The 23,037-nt window shown below is 48.1% G+C and overlaps 2 protein-coding genes across 3 annotated transcripts; both read right to left on the bottom strand.

The window, feature by feature from the left end:
• Positions 1-520: 520 nt before the first annotated feature.
• Positions 521-2,986, bottom strand: LOC121560620. Of its 2 annotated transcripts, XM_041873564.1 has the most exons (3): positions 1,373-2,986; positions 1,213-1,284; positions 521-660 (listed from the first exon to the last, which is right to left on the bottom strand). In XM_041873564.1, the coding sequence occupies exon 1, from the start codon at positions 2,948-2,950 to the stop codon at positions 1,568-1,570; it is 1,383 nt and encodes a 460-aa protein (XP_041729498.1). In that variant the 5' UTR covers positions 2,951-2,986; the 3' UTR covers positions 521-660; positions 1,213-1,284; positions 1,373-1,567. The 2 variants fall into 2 exon arrangements, with proteins under 2 accessions (XP_041729498.1, XP_041729499.1); XM_041873565.1 differs by lacking the exon at positions 521-660 and having other exon boundaries at positions 1,212-1,284.
• Positions 2,987-18,809: 15,823 nt separating this feature from the next.
• Positions 18,810-19,238, bottom strand: LOC121560617 (histone H1-like). The gene has a single exon (XM_041873561.1). It carries the CDS (start codon positions 19,236-19,238, stop codon positions 18,810-18,812), a length of 429 nt encoding a protein of 142 aa, XP_041729495.1.
• Between the last annotated feature and the right edge of the window lie 3,799 nt (positions 19,239-23,037).

The following is a 23,037-nucleotide window of genomic DNA, read 5'->3' as shown; positions in this document are numbered from 1 at the left end:
GGTGGGGCGGGTCTTTTAACCGATGACGCGGTATATTGTGACGCCCGTAGGGGTTTTTAGTTGCAGTACTGCGGGACTCGGTTGCAGCCATTGCTAGGCTTGACTTTCTCGTTTCGATGGGAAGTGTTAGGCTCGGCAGGGAGTACATTTTGGGAGCGCTACGCTCCGCCTTAAACCACTAGGAGCAGAGCTCCCCATGGGGCGGAGCTCCACGATATAGAACGATTAGTTACCGGAGTGTAACTCCAGTTCTATGAGTGGAGCGGAGCCCCATAGGACTTAAGGCCCTGCCGACCCTCTCTAGTCTCGCTGAAGAAAAATATCTCGGGAGGCTGATTGAGGGGAGGCACCCCCTCTTATAGGGACACCTGTACTCCTATTGGCTGTAGGTGTGTGCATAATTTTGTCTCAGGCTGCTGCTGCCTTAGGGCAGAGGGTAAACCACTAGGAGCAGAGCTCCCCTATGGGGCTCCGCTCCACTCATAGAACTGGAGTTACACTCCGGTAACTAATCGTTTACTAGTGCTTGGGGAGAAGCAGCAATGCATTTCTCACAGTCTTGTTTTCCAGGCGTTTTTCCCATTCTGATAAAATTCATCAAGGAATCTTCAACTGCATCCACCTCTATTGTCGACCAATACCTTTTTGTTCCTTTGGCACCTTTGGAAAGAGATTGCATTATACATGACTACATTATGCCACACATTTTTTAAAATTTTTTATTAAAAGGTTGACTACAATGAACTTGAACCTCTCTTTCTATTAACTCTACAAGGTTGCAGATATATATTCAGAGTGTGATGAAGTTAAGCTAACAATCCTAACTAAATAACTACATAGATAAGCGTGTGAAAGAAGAATGTGCAATGCTGAAATCAAGGCAGACTCAATCTGTATGGAATCTAAGCCCAACAATCTGTTTGCAATGTAAACCTTCTAATAAAAGCAATAAGTATTCAATCAAGTTCCCTACCTCCAAGAAAATCAATCTAAAGTGTGGTAATCCTTCTGTGTTATCATCTATCCTGACACACTAATTCCAGATCGAATGTCTTGACTTGTGTACAATCCAAACTCAACCGTTCTGTGCTGGCATGGTTGGAAATACACTAACTGATGAAGACAGAATTGATCTGGACCAGCACAGTACAGCCATAAGTTGACACTACAGAGTGAAACGCACTGACTGAAGGTAGCAGGAAACATGCTTACCGTGTGAGCCTCTCTTTTGTCCCAGCTTTCCCTTGGTCATTGGCTGTTTGGCCCGAATTGCTGACATCTCTCCTGGAAAATATCAGTGGAAAACATGTCATTTTCCAACAGTACATTGTAATTAAGAATAGGTCCATGTGTATGTAAGGTATAGGCATACCTGTCAGATTTCCTTCATAGGATTTTTCAGACGACTCCTCTCTCTCAGAGTCACTCTCTGATGCACAATCAGTGGCTGCAGCATCCATTTCTTCAGACATAACAGTTTGTAAAAGACAGCCAAAAGAAGAATGGTAAATTGAAGCAAGCTAAATCTGCGCAAAACAAATCAAAGTGTAAACATTTTGCCATTAAACTAAACACTGGGGGTAAACTTACCACTGGGGCTGATGGTTATTTGATCCAGAGTTTTCCCCTTGAACTCTGCCAATCTGCCCTGTTCACACGCCATCAGTATTTTACTTATTTTTGCCAACTGAAGCGTTCCCTCTGGAAGACGGTAGAACTTTCGATGAATCCGAATGTCGTGACCCAAGAAGTCAGCAAACTGGTCCTGTTCTGTATCATTGAGATTTAACACTCTGGAGAGGGTGGCAACCTGTTTCCGTAGTTTAGTTGATGACAATGCTTCAGGTAACTTGGCACCACATTGTTTGGCATAGACGCGGATGCAGTCATTCCCTCGAAAATGTGTATCATATCCTGGCCTGGCAAATAAGTAGATATTACCTTCGCTCACTCCACATGAGCACCGCTCTTTGATAAGCAGCTCTAAAGATTCCACCATCACTGGAGTGAGGATTACATGCACCTTCCTGCTACGCTTCCCACAGGTTTCGATGCGTTCAAAATGAGCACAGAGCAGTCTCTCAACCTCTGTTAGCGCCACTGCAACATCTTTGTTAAGTGGGGATTTGTCCCTGGAGTGAAATGTTGCCACAGACATCTTTGACACCTCTCCCTCTCTTTTCCTGTTGAAGATAATCATCTGAGCCAGTATCACTTTTGCTAGATTGCTCCATTTTCTTGAGGTTTTCTCATCGCACAGTTGGTTGTAGTATTGTTTCTGCTTTTCATCTAAGTACATGTGCATTTTTTTAACATCATCTGCTAATGGAATAAGCTGCAGTGCGTTCCATTTCCTCTGTTCAAGTGTACGATATGTAGCAGAAGAGATAATTTCATTCCAGCGAAGATGGTAGATGCCTTGGAAGTCTCGGACTAGCTTCAACTTTTCTTCATTCTGGGTAATAAGAGCTTCCCCCTCCATGACGTCTGCAATTTTCTGGATGCTTTGCCCAAGCTTTGTGGCCAAGGTTGCTTTTTCAAATTTGTTTGTCTTTTCATCAAAGCCAGTCACTTCTTTGACAGCTTTTATGATGTGGTGGAAGTGTTGTGGGTTAATATAATCCTTCATCTTTTTCAGTGGTGTCACCTTTCTACCTTTAATCACGAGTCTCCCTAGTTCTCGCAAAGTTTGACGAACGTGCTGGTGTTGTGAGGGGTTCTCCCCTTTCTTGTTGTACATTTTTTCACCCAATGCCAAGATGTATCTGTCTTCTTTTACTGCATGGGCTACATCATCTTGAGCCATGTTACTCACAAGTTTCCAGACCTTCTCGCTGACTCCTTTAGCAACCGGTTGAGCACTAGCACAGAGTGCCTGTATTCTGGTTTTACCAGGCATCTCCTTACGAACATTTTGTGCTAGTGTGCACCTTGCCACATGCCTCCACATAGATTTGCGTTTAAAGAGCCCATGGCAGGCAAAACAATGCTGGGGGCATGTGCTAGGGGGGGGCTCACGCCGTGGACAACGGGGCAGCAGGAGGCCGCGATAGAGCGGTCCAGCGGGTTGGCAGAGGAGGCCGCCAGGTTACGGGGGCCACTGGTATTAAAGGGGAAGGAAAGTGTAGAGGCACGGCGAGAGGTACTGGGGTGTGTTACCAGTCCGGTCCGGCCCGTTCCTGATCCCCGCGTAGGGCCAGTGGTGTGTGTCCCCAGTACGGTCCGGCTTGTTCCTGTCCCTCGCATCGAGCCTGTGGTGCGTGTCGCCAGACCGGTCCGGCCTGTTCCTGCTCCCCGCACCAAGCCAATGGTGCGCGTCGCCAGCCCGGCCCGGCCTGTTCCTGCTCCCAGCACCAAGCCAATGGTGCACGTCGCCAGCCCGGTCCGGCCAGTTCCTGCTCCCCGCACCAAGCCAGTGGTGCGCGTCGCCAGCCCGGCCCGGCCAGTTCCTGCTCCCCGCACCAAGACAGTGGTGCGCGTCGCCAGCCCGGCCCGGCCAGTTCCTGCTCCACGCACCAAGCCAGGGGTGCGCGTCGCCAGCCCGGCCCGGCCAGTTCCTGCTCCCCACACCAAGCCAGTGGTGTGCGTCGTCAGTCCGGCACGGCCCGTGCCTGTTCCACCAGTGCCTGGTCCGGCACCGGTCAGCTGCTCCACGCTGGAGCTGGAGCAATCCCCTCCACCAGTGTTCGGTCCAGCTCCGGCCAGTAGGGCCAGACCGGACCAGGGGTCCTTTGGGGGGTTAGAGAGGGAGTGGGGATCATGCCCAGAGCCGGATCCGCCGCCAAGGCAGAGTGCCCACCTGGTCCCTCCCCTGTGGTATTTGGTTGGCGCGGTCGGAGTCCGCGCCTTTAGGGGGGGGTACTGTCACGCCCTGGCTCTGGGGACACTTGTATGTTGAGCCAGGGTGTGAGTTTCCTTTTTGATTCTAGTTGTTGTGTTTCTAGGTTGGCCAAAATGGTTCTCAATCAGAGGCAACTAGTGTCAGCTGTTGCTGGTTGTCTCTGATTGGGAACCATATTTATTCAGTCTGTTTGCCACAGTGGGGTGTGGGATCTTGTTCCAATTAGGTTTGTGTTTAAACCGAGGACGTCACGTTATCGTTTGTTGTTTTGTTCGTGTGAGTAATCATTAAATAAAAAATATGTTCACCTTCCACGCTGCGCCTTGGTCCTCTGTTCCCAACGATCGTGACAAATCTCAGCTCGTTACCAGTATAAAAGACACCTAGGAGCCAGAAATCTTTCTGATTGAGAGGGGGTCAAATACTTATTTCCCTCATTAAAATGCAAATCAATTTATAACATTTCTGACATGCGTTTTTCTGGATTTTTTTGTTGTTATTCTGTCTCTCACTGTTCAAATAAACCTACCATTAAAATTATAGACTGATCATTTCTTTGTCAGTGGGCAAACGTACAAAATCAGAAGGGGATCAAATACTTTTTTCCCTCACTGTATACACTGAGCGTACAAAGCATTATGAACACCATCCTAATATTGACTTCCACCACCCCCTCCTAAATTACAATTATGGATCTGTTTGAATAATTTATGAGCAAAGCAGCCTAGTGGTAATCATGTTAAGTCAGTTGATTACTATTCCACTTCCTCCTCCTCCCAGTCTACTCTCTACTGATGCTGGTTGAAACCATGACTTACGATTAGCTGTGTAGCAAGGCTGAACCACCTCTAGTAGGCAGATTCAACGACAGTCTATTTAACAGGTAAAATGTTTATTTAACTGTGTGTATAGTTGTGTATGTATATACACTGAAAAAATAAGCTTATTTCTCTCAAATTTTGTGCACAAATTTGTTTGCCTCCCTGTTAGTGAGCATTTATCATTTTTCAAGATAATCCATCCACCTGGCAGGTGTGGCATTTCAAGAAGCTGATTAAACAGCATGATCAATACACAGGTGCACCTTGTGCTGGGGACAATAAAATACCACTCTAAAAAGTGCAGTTTTGTCACACAACACAATGCCACAGATTCTGAGGAATCTTTTTGTGTGTAATAAAGCCCTTTTGTGGGGAAAAACTCGTTTCTGATTGGCTGGGCCTGGCTCCCCAGTGGGTGGGCCTTTGCCCTTCCAGGCCCACCCATAACTGTGCCCCTGCCCAGGCATGTCAAATCCAAATGAATTTATTTCAGTTGACTGATTTCCTTCTATGATCTGTAACTCATTAAAATCTTTGAAATTGTTGCATGTTGCATTTATATTTTGGTTCAGTAGACAATGAGTGTACGAAACATTAAGAACACCTTCCTAATGTTGAGTTGCACCCCCTTTTGCCCTCAGAACAGCCTCAATTCACCGGGGCATGGACACAACAAGGTGTCAACGTTCCACAGGAATGCTGGCCCATGTTGACTCCAATGCTTCCCACAGTTGTGTCAAGTTGGCTGGATGACCTTTGGGTGGGGGACCATTCTTGATACACACAGGGGAAACTGTTGAGCGTGAAAAACCCAGCAGCGTTGCTGTTCTTGACACAAACCGGTGCACCTGGCACCTACTACCATACCCCTCTCTGAAGCACTTACATTCTGTGTCTTGTCCAGTCACCTCAAGAACACTAAGGTAACCTGCCTAAATGACTACAGACCCGTAGCACTCACGTCTGTAGCCATGAAGTGCTTTGAAAGGCTGGTCATGGCTCACATCAACACCATTATCCCAGAAACCCTAGACCCGCTCCAATTTGCATACCGCCCCAACAGGACCGAGCACGCCCCCATTCTCATCGACGGGGCTGTGGTGGAGCAGGTTGAGAGCTGCAAGTTCCTTGATGTCCACATCACCAACAAACTTATCCTTGTCCAAACACACCAAATACAGTCATAAAGAGGGCACGACAAAGCCTATTCCCCCTCAGGAGACTGAAAAGATTTGGCATTGGTCCTCAGATCCTCAAAAAGTTATACAGCTGCACCATCGAGAGCATCCTGACTGGTTGCATCACTGCCTGGTATGTTAACTGCTCGACCTCCGACCGCAAGGCACTACAGAGGGTAGTGCGTACGGCCCAGTACATCACTGTGGCCAAGCTTCCTGCCATCCAGGACCTCTATACCAGGCAGTGTCAGAGGAAGGCCCTAAAAATTGTCAAAGACTCCAGCCACCCTAGTCATAGACTGTTCTCTCTGCTACCGCACAGCAAGCGGTACCGGAGCGCCAAGTCTAGGTCCAAAAGGCTTCTTAACAGCTTCTACCCCCAAGCCATAAGACTCCTGAACAGCTAATCAAATGGCTACACAGACTATTTGCATTGTCCCTCCCCCCCACCCACCCCCTCTTTTACGATTATCTATGCATAGTCACTTTAACTCTACTTACATGTACATATTACCTCAATTACCTAGACTAACCTGTGCCCCTGCACATTGACTCTGTACCGGTACCCCCTGTATATAGCCTCGCTACTGTTATTTTACTGCTGCTCTTCATTTTTTATTTTTTGTTATCTATTTTTTACTTAACACTTATTTTTCTTAAAACTGCATTGTTGGTTAAGGGTTTGTAAGTAAGCATTTCACTGTAAGGTCTAAACCTGTTGTATTCGGCGCATGTGACAAATACATTTTGATTTGATTTGATTTGAAATGGCACACATGCACAATCCATGTCTCAATTGTTTGAAGGATTAAACATCCTTCTTTAACCTGTCTCCTCCCCTTCATCTACACTGATTGAAGTGGATTTACCAAGTGACATTAATAAGGGATCATAGCTTTCACCTGGATTCACCTGTTCATTCTATGTCATGGAAAGAGTGTTTTGTGTACTCAGTGTATATTACCATTAGTATATTACCATAAGTATTTATATATGTTGAAATTCAACAGAATAGTAAGGTGGCCAATGGCTGGGGGCCGTATGCCGATAATACCGCTTATCAAAAAGCAGATAATAGTAGTATTTCCGCTGAAATGTCAAACTTGCTAATTGCTACCCCGTTAGCTAACATTTTGACACCACCTAACATTGATGGCTTGATCACAAGATAACACTGTTGAAGGTAATGAATTTTTTTTACGCTGTTGAATATGCCGAGAATATGGGGTTCCGCGCTACGTTTCCTCAACCTCTTTTTTTGGGTCATACTACCTTTAGCTAGTAAGTAGCTAGCTAACATAAGAGCGCTTGTGCTAGCTAGGTTACTTTCTAAGCTAAGCTAACGTTAGCTAATTTAGGTTTTGTCTGCCCATGTGTATTATCGCGAGCTAGCTAGTAGCGTATCAATCGTGTGTCAGCCCTTGATTGCTAACATACGTTAGCTAAAAGCTAGCTGCTGTAATGGCTATGGAAATAATCCATTTTGTCACACTTCGTAGCTACTTGTGGTAGTTGCAGGGTCTTGATAAAATGGGTTAATGGTTCTGGTTAGTCGTCTAGATTCTTCTTTTAACAGATGTGGCCGCTCAGAGAATAGAATTAGTAACATGCAAAGATTCCAGGAAATATGACCAAGACATTTGCACGCCAAAAGACAGGAAGTCATCAACCAGTGTCCCAGTGTTGAAGACATGAAAGACGGATAGGCTGCTCTGTTTGGAAGCCTCTCAGGTGAGTCAGCAGGCCAAAAAAGAAAATGCCAAATGATATGTCTTTACTATGACAAACCTCTTTGTTATGAGCCTTGCTTGATGATATTTCAGTATTTGTCTTTCAGATCAATGAACAATTCCACAGGCTCACCGCAAAGCATCTTGAGGCAAGGTTTATGCAGGACACCCCTAAGCTGCTGTCCTTATTCCATTCCAAGGGAGGAGTACTTTCAGACCGATTGCAGGTCATGCTGGATGGTAAAGTATCCTCAGGAAAAATGCACTGTTTTGTATTTAGCTGCCTGATGTTCGGTGCTGCAATTTAAGCCACAGGCCCCGCTGTGCTACCCAAGCATTGTACACCTTTTGCTAATATAGGATACTTGGATCGGTGATTTCATAGATTTCACATGCACAGATTGAATCCTATGAGATCGGTGATTTTATTCTATATCAGGGTCATGATGTGAGTTCAGTGAGGAATTATTGTTCAGCTTTACTGGAGGTGGCCTCATTAAAGACTACCATGTGGGGCCAATAAAGCATTTTCAGCCATGAATATTCCATCACGTGTGTGTGTGTGTGTGAGAGGGAGAGAATGTTCACTGCAATCTGATAACGAATAAGGGCATGTCGTAATCCAGGTGGAATAAAATGTGTCCCCCACATTGACAGAATGTCTGTATTTGTGTGTTATTTATTTTACAGGAAGCTGAGGGGGGTCATTTCCTGCGAGACCTTGCGCAACATGTAAAGGAAATCTATGCGATCAACGAGGAGGGTGCCGTGGCGAGTGATGGTCCAGAGGAGGTAGGCGTCATCCGTAAGTGATCACCGGTCTGAGTTTTGCAAAGGCTTCTGCAATTCTTCTTGGCGTGACATATGCTCTGAATCTCAGCCACCCCTAAAAGCCGGAGTACACGTTCAAGACATTCCAGAAAGTGTTTGTGGAGCTGGACTGCTCAAAGCTCACAGTCAAGATGACAGGCCTCAAGAACAAATGACTGTCTTAAGCAAAATGCCAGGCCAGAGGACAATTGTCATAGACTGAATGTCAGGGTTAGTTTGTAACACCTTCGTAGTTAAACGCTGAGGTGCCTTTTGGAACTCTTCTCTCCCTTCATTTTTTCTGGTAGCAGGTCAGGAACGGTGTCCTCTACCACAGGCCCGCTTGTTGTTGGTGAAGCCGCCTGGGGCACAGAATCTGTGCTGGGACCAACCTCTGCCTACCGGGGGATGGTCACCGAGAGGCGGGACTCGAGCACATTGCGGTCTGGGACCCAGTCCCCGATGGGCCTGTGGCGGTCATCTACGCGAAAGAAGTTAGAGGGTAAGGAAGACACGTTTATTCTGCAAGGTGTGTTTTAAAGGGTCACTGCCACTCTATTTGCCATTGTGTTTTTGTATACGAAAGATACAAAAGAGGTGTTTTTAATGAAGGATGTCATTGTGAAATGTAATGTCCATTTTGTTCCCGTACAGTTGTGGTTTGAAATTTCCTTTTTGGAATCCGTTGTACCATTTTGAGGTTTCATCAAGGTCACACACCTTTTACCACTGGTATTTTGACAATTCTACCATCAATCAATTAAGTGGATCTATAAAGCCCTTTTTACATCAACAGATGTCACAAAGTGCTATACAGAAACCCGGCCTAAAACCCCAAACGGCAAGCGATGCAGATGTAGAAACGCGGTGGCTAGGAAAAACTCCTTAGAAAGGCACAAACCTAGAGAACAACCAGGCTCTGAGGGGTGGCCGGTGCCCTTCTGCCTGTGCCGGGTGGAGATTATAACAGTATACGTGGCCATTAAGGGCACATTTTTCTCCAAGATGTTCAAACGTTCATAGATGACCAGCAGGGTCAAATAATAAGCACAGTGGTTGTAGAGGTTGCAACAGGTCAGTCAGTACATCAGGAGTAAATGTCACTTGGCTTTCCATTTAGAGGTTGAAATACCAGGGTCTGTCTGCACAGTATGGTTGTTATGACATCACAATACTACCTGCGTCACTGATGGTATTCTTGGGAACTGTTGAAAAAAGGCGCAGCTACAACATTAATGGGGTGAAGGGGAAATGACCAAAGTAATATAGGTGGCATCCATCAGCAGTGCTCGTGAACAGAGAAATGTTATAGGGACAAACGAGTAAAAGTGTTTAGATTATTGGGGTTGGTCGCGTCTTTCGTTGGTGTGGCCTTGTAGGCAACATTGTAGTTTGGAAAATATCCCACAGTGCAAACACGAGCTATTTGAGCCTCCATTTCAGTAGTTATCCATGGTTACTATGAGAATATTTTGTTCCCCGTGACGTCTATGGGGTTGAAGCTCCATTGTATCTCTCGTAAGTGATGGTTCTGGCCACAGAGATCCTATACTAGTTAGTGTTGTAGTTCCTATTTCTACGGTTTTGCCTACCTGCAGCAATCAGGATTTACCTGCAGTGTTGATTGCAATTCCGTAATTTGTCAACTCATAATAACAGATGTTTTGCAAACCGTTGATGTTTAAATAAATGGATTCCCGGTGTCCGGATACCTTTTCTCTTAAGGGATGTGATTGAGTGAATCCAAAGTAAGTTGGTCTAAATACATAATAGGATGAATCATTCAGGTAAAATAACACAATGTCTATTTGAGTTGAATCAACGTAATATAATCCTTTTTACGTCTCTATCATCTTTACTCAATGTATTGGACCACATCAACTCTACTTACTCAAGCTTATCTACTCATAAAAACAAGCAAAAAGATCTACTCAATAATATGACGTGTGCTTTTGTTGACTGTAATAGCTTGAGTACATTCCACGAAGTCATTTTTTACAGTGTATCTAAAGACACGTTTGTTGTGGTGATGCACTTTTTCTTTGACGTTGAACTTGCATTGAACAGACAAATCCATTTCGTTACAACCCTTTTGTAGTATGACTTAGGAATATTTGTTGATGATCCTAATGTCTATGCTTGAATAGTGATTGGTTGTTGGTGAAATATTGCTGACAACCCATCGTTTCCTGGCCTTTTTTCACTATTGAGCAATTTTGAAACATTTGTTTTGCTATTGGATTCATAATGGTGACCTGGGACAAGTAATTAGTGAAAACCAGAGTTCAGCAGTTGCCATTAAAGCGATCGAACCAAGTCATCCTAATAGGCTAGTATAAGCCTAAAGCAGGGTTTCCCAAACTCGGGGCACGTTTTGGGAGTTTTTGCCCTAGCACTACACAGCTGATTCAAATAATAAACTCATCATCATCAAGCTGGAGTATTAGAATCAGCTGTGGAGTGCTAGGGCAAAACGCAAAACGCGCACCCCTTGGGGACCCCAGGACCGCGTTTGGGAAACGCTGGCCTAAAGAGCAAATACTGAAAGGGAATCACCATGATGTGCAGTACCCAAATTTAACCACAAGATGGCCTCCGTGCTCCACTGTAAAGTTTTGGCCTCTGCATGAGTCTCTCAACAGCACTGCAACATGGGACTTTCAAAGTAAGTTGGCATGCAATGTTTCTTCTGGACTGCATTCAAGACAACTAATGAAACACAACTAATAGTGTCAATTATTCATCTGAACACAATTCGGCCTATATTATCACTCGTTTCTTTTCCCCCTCCTTTGTAAAGCATTTTACTGTGCTACTATAGTCCAAAGGATGTGGATGATGCCAGATGGTTGTATATATACACACAAACATTGAAGCTAGACTTCAGGCAACTAAAAGGTGCAATACGTAGCTTTTAGACGTGTCAGTGAACAACATACATGGTGGGTAATGTAGAGGTGCGTGTATACATGGAACAATTGTGCCTTTTTGATGGAAATATGGAGGTGGCTCTTAAAAGAGCCTTTGGGGGATTTTGGAGTTCAGGTCATCCTCATTTATGCGCGCTCTCCGCGAATACGGCGGGCCAGCTGGATGTCCTTGGGCATGATGGTCACCCGCTTGGCGTGGATGGCGCACAGGTTGGTGTCCTCGAACAGGCCGACCAGGTAAGCCTCGCTAGCCTCCAGCAGGGCCATCACGGCGGAGCTCTGGAAGCGCAGGTCGGTCTTGAAATCCTGGGCGATTTCTCGCACCAGGCGCTGGAAGGGCAGCTTGCGGATGAGCAGCTCAGTGGACTTCTGGTAACGACGGATCTCTCTCAGAGCCACGGTGCCGGGCCTGTAACGGTGAGGCTTCTTCACACCGCCGGTGGCCGGGGCACTCTTGCGAGCAGCCTTAGTGGCGAGCTGCTTCCTGGGGGCTTTGCCACCGGTGGATTTGCGAGCGGTTTGCTTGGTTCTGATTTAAGGGTTTTTATTAAAAACGTACAAAAACCATACATCATAAATCATTTCATTTCAATACAATACAATATTTGCATCACGCCACACCATACTCACACCAGTATCATCTCACCCTCCTCTTTCCACCACCCCATCACTATTAACCAACCAGCAACCCCATCCTAATAAGAAAATAAAAAAATACACTATGCCATTTAGCAGACGCTGTACTTACCGTCATGCTTGCATACATTTTACATATGGGCAGCTTCAGGTTCCGAACCCACTAGCATGGCACTACAAACGCCATGCTCTACCCCACTGAGCCACCTAGGACTACGAGAAACCAAACAAAACATCACATCATATATACCGGCTAAGCCACATAGGACTATGAGAAACCAAACAAAAATCAAACTATAACACTAGATACACTTCAGGGGAGCACCTTCCCTCCCCTTTTTACCCAGCCACAAAAACACACCCTCCTCCCTACCCCTCTACACTAATCCTAAACCCCCCTTCCACCTCTCCCGAGCAGCATGCTGCCCCCACTTCTTCTCCTCTCCCTTCATCCTCCCCCTCAAATTTCTCTCCACCCTCCTCACTATCCCCTCCACACCCCCTTCTCCCCCTGTCCTTTCCAATTTCTGCCTAGCCTCCCACAAACCCTGTTTAAAGAGGCTTATGAGAAGCCAGAGCAGAAACCTGTCCCTAACCGTCCCCCTCGCTCTCCCTACCCCTCTCTCTACCCTAGCCCATGTAACCACAAAATCCCCTCTCACCCTGCCTATCAGACCCTGTGCCCTAGCCCACACTACCCCGGCGAAAGCACAGTCCCAAAAAACATGGCGCACCGTCTCCTCCCCGCCACAAGTTGGCCTTGGGCAGGTGGGGGATCGAGTCAAGCCACGCCCGTATTATCCAGACCTCGCACCTGCACTCCTTCCCAAACCACAGCCGGGATACCCAATACCGGCCCGGGACACCCTCCCCGTCTCACCTCCTCATACAGGTGCCTGTGATCTAAACCTACTCGGGCTACTTCAACCTCGGGGTGACCACGCAGCCACTTGGCCGCATAGCCAAAGTGCCACGGCAGCTGTTCCGCCCGAGGACCCGTGTTAGTCCACACCATTACGCTTCTCGCCTGGTAAGAGAAGAACACCCGCAGGAGGTAACCAGACGGGTGTATTACCGGATGAGCCAGCTCAGTCAACAAATATGAAACAAAAATTGAATCCAGCTTGAGGGGGGAAATGTGGTACCCCCTACCTCCCTCCCCGATGGGACAGAGCATGCGTACCCTCGCGACATACTCTTGCCTGCCACCCCACATGAACTGGAACACCAGCCTCACTAGAGGCACTCTCAGACTCTCTGGCAATGGGTAGACGTATGCCATATACAATAGTGATGGCAACACATCCACCTTGAGGACCAGGACCTTGCCTATAAAAGACAATGACCTAGCTCTCCACATCCCCACCTTCCTCTGCACCACTGCGATGCATCTGTTCCAGTTCAGCGTCACTGAGCCAGAGGTCTCAAAAAGGACCCCGAGAATCTTCAGGGCCCCACTACAGAGAGATAACCCCCCAGGCACATCCGTCCTCCCACGCCATCTTCCGAAATACTTAACAGATGACTTAGCGTGATTGAGGACCGCTCCCGACGCTCGGGTGAATTCCCCTATGATGGCAAGGGACCTAGTCAGGCACGAGTCCTTGCATAGCAACAAGGAAGTGTCATCTGCGTACTGGGTCATCTTAACATGCAGCACACCGCTTCCAGGGATAAGCATGCCCTCCACCCCTGTGTCTGCCCTAATGGCAGCCCCCAGAGGCTCCATGTACAGAACGAAGAGGAGTGCTGAGAGCGGGCACCCCTGCCTGACCCCAGACTCAAGGTCAAAAACGTCACCCATGTGACCGTTTACGTTCACCCGGCACCCTGCTCCGACATATAAAGCACGGATCCACCCTATATACTTCTCCCCAAAACCTAATCTGCCTAACACCCTGAAACGAAAAGATCTATTCACTCGATCAAAGGCTTTAGCCTGGTCGAGTGCTGCTACCATTAGCGGCAGCCCTCTATCCTCTGCCCAAGCAATGGAGTCCCTGATCAAACTCAGGTTCCACCTAATAGAGCGTCCCTCTATCCCACACGTCTGATCCTCATGGACGACGTAGGGAAGGGCTGTGCGCAACCGGTCCGCTAGAACCTTCGCAAGTAGCTTGTAGTCTACGCACAGCATGGTCAACGGCCGCCAGTTGCCGAGATCTGTGGCGTCCCCCTTCTTGTACAGAAGTGACAGCACACCTACGGCCATCGATCCCCCCGGGACCCCTGTCTCGAGGATGGCCTTCAAGACATTGAGGACTACTGGCCCAAGTATACCCCAAAACTTGAGGTAAAACTCTGCCGGCAGCCCATCCATCCCGGGCACCTTCCCTTTTCCCATCCTCCTGAGGGCGCTCTCAACCTCTTCTAGGGAGATCTCAGCCTCCATTGCTTTTCTAATGTCCTCCGGCACTTGCCGGGACAGGTGTTCTAAAAACACATTGCCCTGCTCTACATCTACTGCCCTCTCTTGAAAGAAACCTCGGAAATGCTCCGTGGTCACCTTGACCATTTCCTCCGTCTCTCTCACTACTCTACCGCTTTCTTCCCTAACCCCATACATTACCTTCCTACTCTGCCTTTCCCTTACTGATTTAAAGAACACGGCCGAACATGTTTCGTCGTGTTCTATAAACCCACTACGCGCCCGCATCAAGAAAGCGCGAGCCTTCCGCTCATGCACCTCCCTTAGCTGCGCCTTTAGGGCAGCGGATCTCTCCCAGTCTGCCGACCCGCCGAGGTTGCCTGCCTCAAGCTCGAGTTCTAGCAGCCTCTGGATATGATCCACCTCCCTCCTTTCCTCCCTCTTTTCCCTCTTCCACTGTCCTATTATAAAAACCCTCATCCTCACCTTCACTATTTCCCACCACTCTAACACCCCCTCACACATGGACCGGAGGCCTTCAAGCCCCCTAAAAAAATCTACAAAAGCATTGACGAAAGCCTGCCCATCCAGCACCTCCCGTTTGGCAGACTGGTGCCCCCACCTGCAGGAGCACCCCGTCGTGGTCCGAAAAGAACACAGGCAACAAGCGCCCAGACAACTGACCCAGAGACCTAGATAGGAAAATATAGTCGAGCCTCCGCTCGACCCCCCTAGAGTTGCGCCATGTTGGCCATGCCATCGCCGGAACAGTGTGCAGGCCCCCATCCACCAGACCATGGCTTGCCATTAGTCCGGCGACGGCTCCTGCACTACTATCCCTCCCCCTCCCTATATCTACATTGAAATCCCCCCTATCACCAAGTGTCTATTTGTAGCACACAGCGGCTCCAGGCAGTCCACCATCTCCCTCCTGCCCGTTGCCAACTGTGGCCCGTACACCACAATAACCCTGTACCTACTCTCCCTTATCGTGACATCCGCTCCCAGTACCCTACCCTGCATACCCACAAAAGTGCCCTCCACCTTCACCTCCCTATTCCCACACAGAATCCCCACCCCTGATGAATGAACCCCCCCTATGCCCCACACCGACTCCCCCTTGTCCCACTCCCTCCTAAACCTTAAAACATCCCCACTATCCCTTAGGTGAACCTCCTGTATAAAACAAACATCAAAACCCACCCCCTCTAAATACCCAAAAACCGCCCTTCTCTCTTAACCCCCCTCCCTTATTCCCCTCACATTTACCGTAACAAAAATAACCCCTGCCATAATACATATTACACATCACGCAATAATATTCCCCAAAACTCAAAAACCAAAACAGGAGGCTCACCTGATGCTCCCCTGCTCCATCTCCTCCAGCGGTGCCTCCGACCCCCCTTCAGGTGTCGTCCCCCCACTCTCCTCCATCTCCCCAGCCCAGGATGCCGGAATGGTGTTCGGCTCCCGGGTTTCCTGATCCCTGGGCTCACCACCATCCTCCTCCATCCCATCAACCCCGAAAATGGTTGGAAATAGCACCGGGGATCCAGCGTCCTCTGCCCCCCCCCTGCCACCCCCCAGTGGGTGTCCCCGGCAGTTGTGCATTGGGAGGGGTCAGCGCCGTGTGAGCTTCTTCCCCCCCTCCCCCCTTCTCTCCCATTACTCGCTTCGCCTCCCCCTCTTCCCCCCCGCCCATCTCCCTCTTCCTATCCCCAGACCTCCCCCTCCTCTTCCCTCTCTTCTTCGTAAGAACCGACAGCGGGGAAACCATAACCCCCCTAACCCCCCTAACCCCCAGCTCCTCCCTCAACTCCCTCAGCTCCTCCTCCCCTTCTCTCGCTCTCTCCCTACTCCCCCCCCTCCGGCATCGCCCCTCTCCCCTTCTCCTCTCCTTCCAGGGCTGTGGCCGGCACCTCACCGACCTCCTCTCGCTGCTCCGTCTCTGGCACCTCCTCTCCCACTCTCCCCTCTGTCTCCGTCGCCGTCGCCGTTCCCGCCTCTCCTTCCTGTCCTTTTCCTGCCGTCCTCTGCCCGTCCTCCTCTCTTCCCGCTGCTTTTCCTGGCACCTCCTCTGTTGCAGCCGGACTTCCCTCTGGCCCTTGGCTCGGGTCTGGAACTCCCTCTCCACTTCCTCCCCCATCCCCCTCTCCTGCACCTGCTCCCCCCCCTGCAGCCGCTGCATACGACTTGTGGCGAGCCGTGCAGTCCCTCCACAGATGTGCTGATGATCCACACCCGTGGCATTTCTTTGGCTCACCACAGTCTTTCGCCTCGTGCGCCCCTGACCCACACACCCTGCACTTCCTCCCTCCACATGAGGCGAAATTATGTCCGTACGTCATGCAGCGTCTGCAGAACGGAGGCTGACGGGCATAAAATAATGTCCCCCTATCAGCCCCCAGGGAAAACATTGCTGGAGGATGAAGGTACCCCCCCAGGCCCCCTGGGTCTTCCTTCAATAAGGCCTGGAAACTCCTCCTCCCGTTCCAGAACCCGAGCGTGTCCTTGATGAGCCTTGTTGAGGAGACATTGTCCATGTACCTCCCCAGAAAGGCCCTCACCTCCTCCTCCTTAACATGCGGGTTGAACATGTTAACAGTCACCACTCTGAAGCCGTTTCTCGCCAGGCTCGCCACTTCATAGTGGCACATGGGTCTAGCCTTCTCCACCACCTTCACCCTTCCCATGACCTCGTCATGCTTCCCCTCCGTGTGGAGCACGACATCATATGCCCCTTCCAGGGGATTCGCCTGGAGGCACAACACGTCCTTTACCTCCAGCTTCAGGACCCCCATAAGTATGGTCCTCCCGAACGTCTCCCTTCCAAAGGGCTCCATCTCCTTTTCCCTCCATGCGAACCTTATCGCGTTGGCAATACCCATCCTGGGAATCGCCCGATAGTTTTTCGACTCCGCCATCTCCGCAAGGAGAATAGCGTTTGCACTTCTGCCCCGACTCTCTTATTTACAACTTGGCAAGTTCCAAAAAAATTTGCTTGGTTCTGGCCCTGTCGCTTCTCTGACAGTCGGGAGTATAGCCTCGAAATGCCTATGTGAAGTTTATAAAGCCGGCAGTGGCGCCTGCTGATTGGACACCATCTCCCCACCACCCCGATTGGCCCGTTGCGGAGGCCTCCTCTGTTGGCCATTGGACGGGAGCCCCAAAATTCAAAGCCCCGGTGCGCGCGCGCGCAATAGTACACTGCCGGCCCTTTACGCGCAATAATAGTCGCCAAAGTCAAGAGTGACATCTTATAGGCACGTTGTAATCTAATGCTAGCCTGCTATGGCAAACGAGGCCTAGTAGGTGTTGTTGTTCATGCAAGGCCTCATGTGGGCACAGAATGTCGAAATAGTTGTGTATACACCCACTCAATGTGTGGCGGTCATAGAAAGGTACTTTGCGCTTTTGAAGAGCTAGGTGGTTGGCTCTTAAAAGAGCCTTTGGGGATTGAGATGGATGTTGGGCAGGTCACCACCCTGAGCGATGGTCACACCGCCAAGCAGTTTGTTCAGCTCCTTGTCGTTACGGACGGCCAGCTACAGGTAACGGGGGATGATACGAGTCTTCTTGTTGTCACGGGCAGCGTTGCCGGCCAACTCCAGGATCTCAGCAGTCAGGTACTCGAAAACGGCGGCCAGGTATACTGGTGCACCAGCGCCCACACGCTCGGCGTAGTTGCCTTTGCCCAGCAGCCTGTGCACACGGCCCACGGGGAACTGGAGCCTGGCACGGGATGAACGGGTCTTTGCCTTCGCCCTGGCCTTGCCTCCGGTTTTGCCTCTTCCGCTCATATTGGTAGCTTGAGAAAGTCACAGAAAGTCTGAATGAGCCGCTCGCCACTTCGAGAGCCGTACTTATACCTCGCCACAAGAGGCAACGATTTGCCTCCGGGCCGGTGTGGCCTTATCCAATTGGAGCGAGGGACAGACAGACGGACAGACAGACAGCCCTAAGCCGGTTCCCACCCACAGGCAGTGAGTGAGAGGCTACTTTATTTCCCTCTGACTTTGTTACTTTGTGTCATTTCGCGTGAGCGCCAAAATGTCCGAAATGAAATCAATCAAATCCTCACATTATTTCTCTCCAAATGGGAAACAAACAGTTGGTGAGGGTGCACTCTTGAGTTTGAATTCGCAGCCACTATAGATAGTATTGTTATTGTTATTACATGGCACTTGTAACACATCACAGCAGCCTGCCTCTGAACGGGAATAGCCCAGTGGCTCATATATAAAAATGGCTGGTGAGGGTGCACTCGTGAGGTCGAATTTCTAAGCCATTTTGGCCCTCTATTATATGCCTCTCCCTTCGCACACACCCAGAGTGGGACAATGTTGTGTGCGTAAAAGTAGCCTAGTGTGCGTAATTTCTTTTTCACGACAGGTACATGGAAATCAATGCGCTTTCTATGGAAAGAGGTGGGTGGCTCTTAAAAGAGCCTTTTGTGGTACAACATGTGTCGAGTAGAACACTGTTTGTAATAGGTTTACTTCTTCTTGGGGGCTGCCTTCTTGGCCTTGGCTGCCTTGGGCTTGGCGGCTTTGGGCTTGGCTGCCTTTGTAGCCTTCTTGGGGCTCTTGACCGCCTTCTTGGCCGCTGCGGCAATCTTCTTCACCTTCTTGGGGCTCTTGGTGGCCTTTTTGGGTGTAGCGGGCTTCTTGGCCTTCTTGGGGGACTTCTTTGCGGCGACGGCCTTCTTGGCTGCTACCTTCTTGGGCTTCTTCGCCGCGGCGGGCTTCTTGGCGGCCACCTTCTTGACTTTGGGGACTGCAGCTTTTTTGGCGGGCTTCTTCGCCTCGACGGCTTTCTTGTTGAGCTTGAAGGAGCCGGATGCACCGGTGCCCTTGGTCTGGACCAGGGTGCCCTTGGTGACGAGGCTCTTGACTGCGATCTTGACGCGACAGCCCCAAAACATCACTGCTCTAGAGGAGATCTGCATGGAGGAATGGGCCAAAATACCAGCAACAGTGTGTGAAAACCTTGTGAAGACTTACAGAAAACGTTTGACCTGTGTCATTGCCAACAAAGGGTATATAACAAAGTATTGAGAAACTTTTGTTATTGACCAAATACTTAATTTCCACCATAATTTGCAAATAAATTCATAAAAAATCCTACAATGTGATTTTCTGGAGAAAAAAAATCTCATTTTTTTTCTCAATTTGTCTGTCATAGTTGACGTGTACTTAAGATGAAAATTACAGGCCTCTCTCATCTATTTAAGTGGGAGAACTTGCACAATTGGTGGCTGACTAAATACTTTTTTTCCCCACTGTAGGCTAGTGCTTTTGCTGTTCATTAGGCCTAGTAATCTTGTTGGCTGACCAAAAGTAAATGTGGACAGTTCTTCAAGTATCTTCAATATGCACCTTGGAATTGGATAAGGACACGCGCAGTTGCATCCTAGATGTGTCTGTCTTTCACTTGTAGCCTGTGAGAAAGACCCGATCACGTGATAGAGCGCGCAGCACTCAGGGAGAAGGGCACAACGGCATGGAATTTTTTGGGGTGCATTACGGCCACACAAAGGTGATGCCGCCGTGAAATTCTAGACATTATCAAGTGCTTGTCAAATTGTGAATGAGTGACTGACGTAGTGTGTACAGCCTGCACAAAAAACAAAGCAGAGCTCATGCCTTTCAAGCGACTTTTTCCAAATCATCATTAGAGTCGCATCATTCAGCCTTACAATGTATTAAAAATCTAAACATATAGCCCAACGTCTGTAGAACAACTAAAGTTACATTAATAACTCTTTGTTAACCGCTCAACACAGAATAGCCGCATGTGCACTCCCTCAAATCATTTGGAGAAAATATTATTTCTATTTTATTCAGCTTTGTTAAATTGTATTCTTCATACTATAAAATAATGCCACGGAATTCTAAGCAAATCTTGTCTGCTAAATGAACTGGTGTAGCCCACAGCCATTTGGCATAGCCAGATCAGGACCTAACATAAGGACAACTCAGAGTATGCTATTCTGTTCTTCTTAAATAGACTACATTTTCTTCATATCATGCTTCTTTAGACCTGTCTAAAATAAATAATGGATTTATTGTGAAGGTGTAGGCTATATTACATGGATTTATTACACTTTTTAAAACGTAGATGTTCCAAAGGTCTGCTTCAGTGGCTAAATGTGTTTATGTTAATTACCGGTCAATTACCGTGAGACTGACAGTTATTTGCTTGACAATCACCGGCTGATGAAATTTCGTGACTGCCACAGCCCTACTCTGAGACCAGGTTGCTCACATGACATTCATGGAAAGCATTCTATAAGACACTGCATCATGTTTTATCACTGCCAGAAACACTTTTTTTCTTAAGAGCCCTTTCCCTTTTAATCAATTATTCATTAATTTAATCGCTGTAATGGTGTTTATTATAAAACCTCTCATACCACCTTTCAGAATAAAAATAATAATAATGTGGCAGTCATGTTTTAACTGCTAAAACAAGGATGATAAAAATAGGCCTGGATAGTAGATAAGGAACAACAGTAAGGCCAAGTCGCACCTGCACATTTGTCCTGTATGTGTCCTATGTAATGTATGGAGGGCTTGGACACTGTTTCCAAGTTCGTTGTAAATATGTCACACTGCAATGTCATCTATACTAAACAAAAATATAAACACAACATGTAAAGTGTTTCATGAGCTGAAATATAAGATCTCAGTAAAGCTTATTTCTCAAAAATTTTGGGCACCTTGTGTTGGGGACAATAAAAGGCTACTCTAAAATGTGCAGTTTTGTCACACAACACAATCCCACAGATGTCTCAAGTTTTGATGGAGCTTGCAATTGGCATGCTGACTGCAGGACTGTCCACCAGAGCTGTTGCCAGATAATTTAATGTTAATTTCTCTACCATAAGCCGCCTCCAATGTCAATTTTATCGATGGCAATTTAAATGCACAGAGATACCGTGACAAGGTCCTGAGGCCAATTGTCATGCCATTCATCCGCCGACATCACCTTATGTTTCAGCATGATAATGCACGGCCCCATGTCGCAAAGATCTGTACACAATTCCTGGAAGCTGAAAATGTCACAGTTCTTCCATGGCCTGCATACTCACCAGACATGTCACCCATTGAGCATGTTTGGGATGACCTGGATCGACGAGTACGACAGCGTTTTCCATTTCCCGCCAATATCCAGCAACTTCGCACAGCCATTGAAGAGGAGTGGGACAATATTCCACAAGCCACAATCAACAGCCTGATCAATTATTTGCGAAGGAGATGTGTCACGCTGCATGAGGCAAATGGTGATCACACCAGATACTGACTGGTTTTCTGATCCACGCCCCTACCTCTTTTGTTAAGGTATCTGTGACCAATTTATGCATATATTTATTCCCAGTGAAATCCATAGATTAGGGCCTAATCTTTTCTTTAATGAGTCTGACGCGAAGGATATACTGTTTCTCCCGGACCAGGCCCAAATCCCCGTCATTCGCATGAAGAAAAGACTGAGATACAGGGGGCGCAGATCCGGGTTCCTTGTGATAATTTGTTGGCGAGTGGGTAACCCGCCTCTACCATCCATTCTATTGTCCAACGTGCAATCAGTGTAGAAAAAACAAGATGAGCTCCGTTCGAGACTGTCCTACCAACGGGATACTAAAAACTGTAATATCTTATGTTTCACCGAGTCGTGGCTGAATGGCGGCACGGATAATATCCAGTTGGCTGGGTTTTCTGTGCATCGGCAGGACAGAACAGCTACGTCCGGTAAGACGAGGGGTGGTGGTGTGTGTCTATTTGTCAATTACAGCTGGTGCGCAATGTCTAATATTAAGGAAGTCTTGAGGTATTGCTCGCCTGAGGTAGAGTACCTCATGATAAGCTGTAGACCACACTATCTACCAAGAGAGTTTTCATCTATATTTTTCTATTTACCACCACAAATCGATGCTGGCACTAAGACCGCACTCTAGAGCCTAGAGCTGGCTCTTTCAAGGAGCAGGACAATACTCTGGACACTCATAAGAATCCTGCTATGCGCTTAGACGAACCATCAAACAGGCAACGTGTCAATACAGGACTAAGATTGAATCCTACTACACCGGCTCTGACGCTCGTTGGATGTGACAGGGCTTGCAAACTATTATAGACTACAAAGGGACACCCAGCCGCGAACTGCCCAGTGACGCAAGCCTACTAGACAGGCTAAATGCCTTTTATGCTCGCTTCGAGGCAAGCAACACTGAAGCATGCATGAGAGCACCAGCTGTTCCGGACGACTGTGTGATCACGCTCTCCTTAGCCGATGTGAGCAAGACCTTTAAAACAGGTCAACATTCACAAGGCCGCGGGGCCAGACGGATTACCAGGACGTGTACTCAGAGCATGCATGGACCAACTGGCAAGTGTCTTCACTGCCATTTTCAAGCTCTCCCTGACCGAGTCTGTAATACCTAAATGTTTCAAGCAGACCACCACAGACCCTGTGCCCAAGAAAGAGAAGGTAACCTGCCTAAATGACTACCGCCCTGTATCACTCACGTCGGTAGTCATGAAGTGCTTTGAAAGGCTGGTCATGGCTGACATCAACACCATCATCCCGGAAACCCTAGACCCACTCCAATTCGCATACTGCCCCAAAAGATCCACAGATGACGCAATCTCAATCGCACTCCACACTGCTCTTTCCCACCTGGACAAAAGGAACACCTACAGCACCAGTCAAAAGTTTGGACACAC

Source organism: Coregonus clupeaformis, unplaced genomic scaffold, assembly GCF_020615455.1.
Source record: "Coregonus clupeaformis isolate EN_2021a unplaced genomic scaffold, ASM2061545v1 scaf0523, whole genome shotgun sequence".
NCBI lineage: Eukaryota > Metazoa > Chordata > Actinopteri > Salmoniformes > Salmonidae > Coregonus > Coregonus clupeaformis.
The sequence above is the reverse complement of the archived record's forward strand: the minus strand, read 5'-3'. Positions and strand labels throughout refer to the sequence as shown.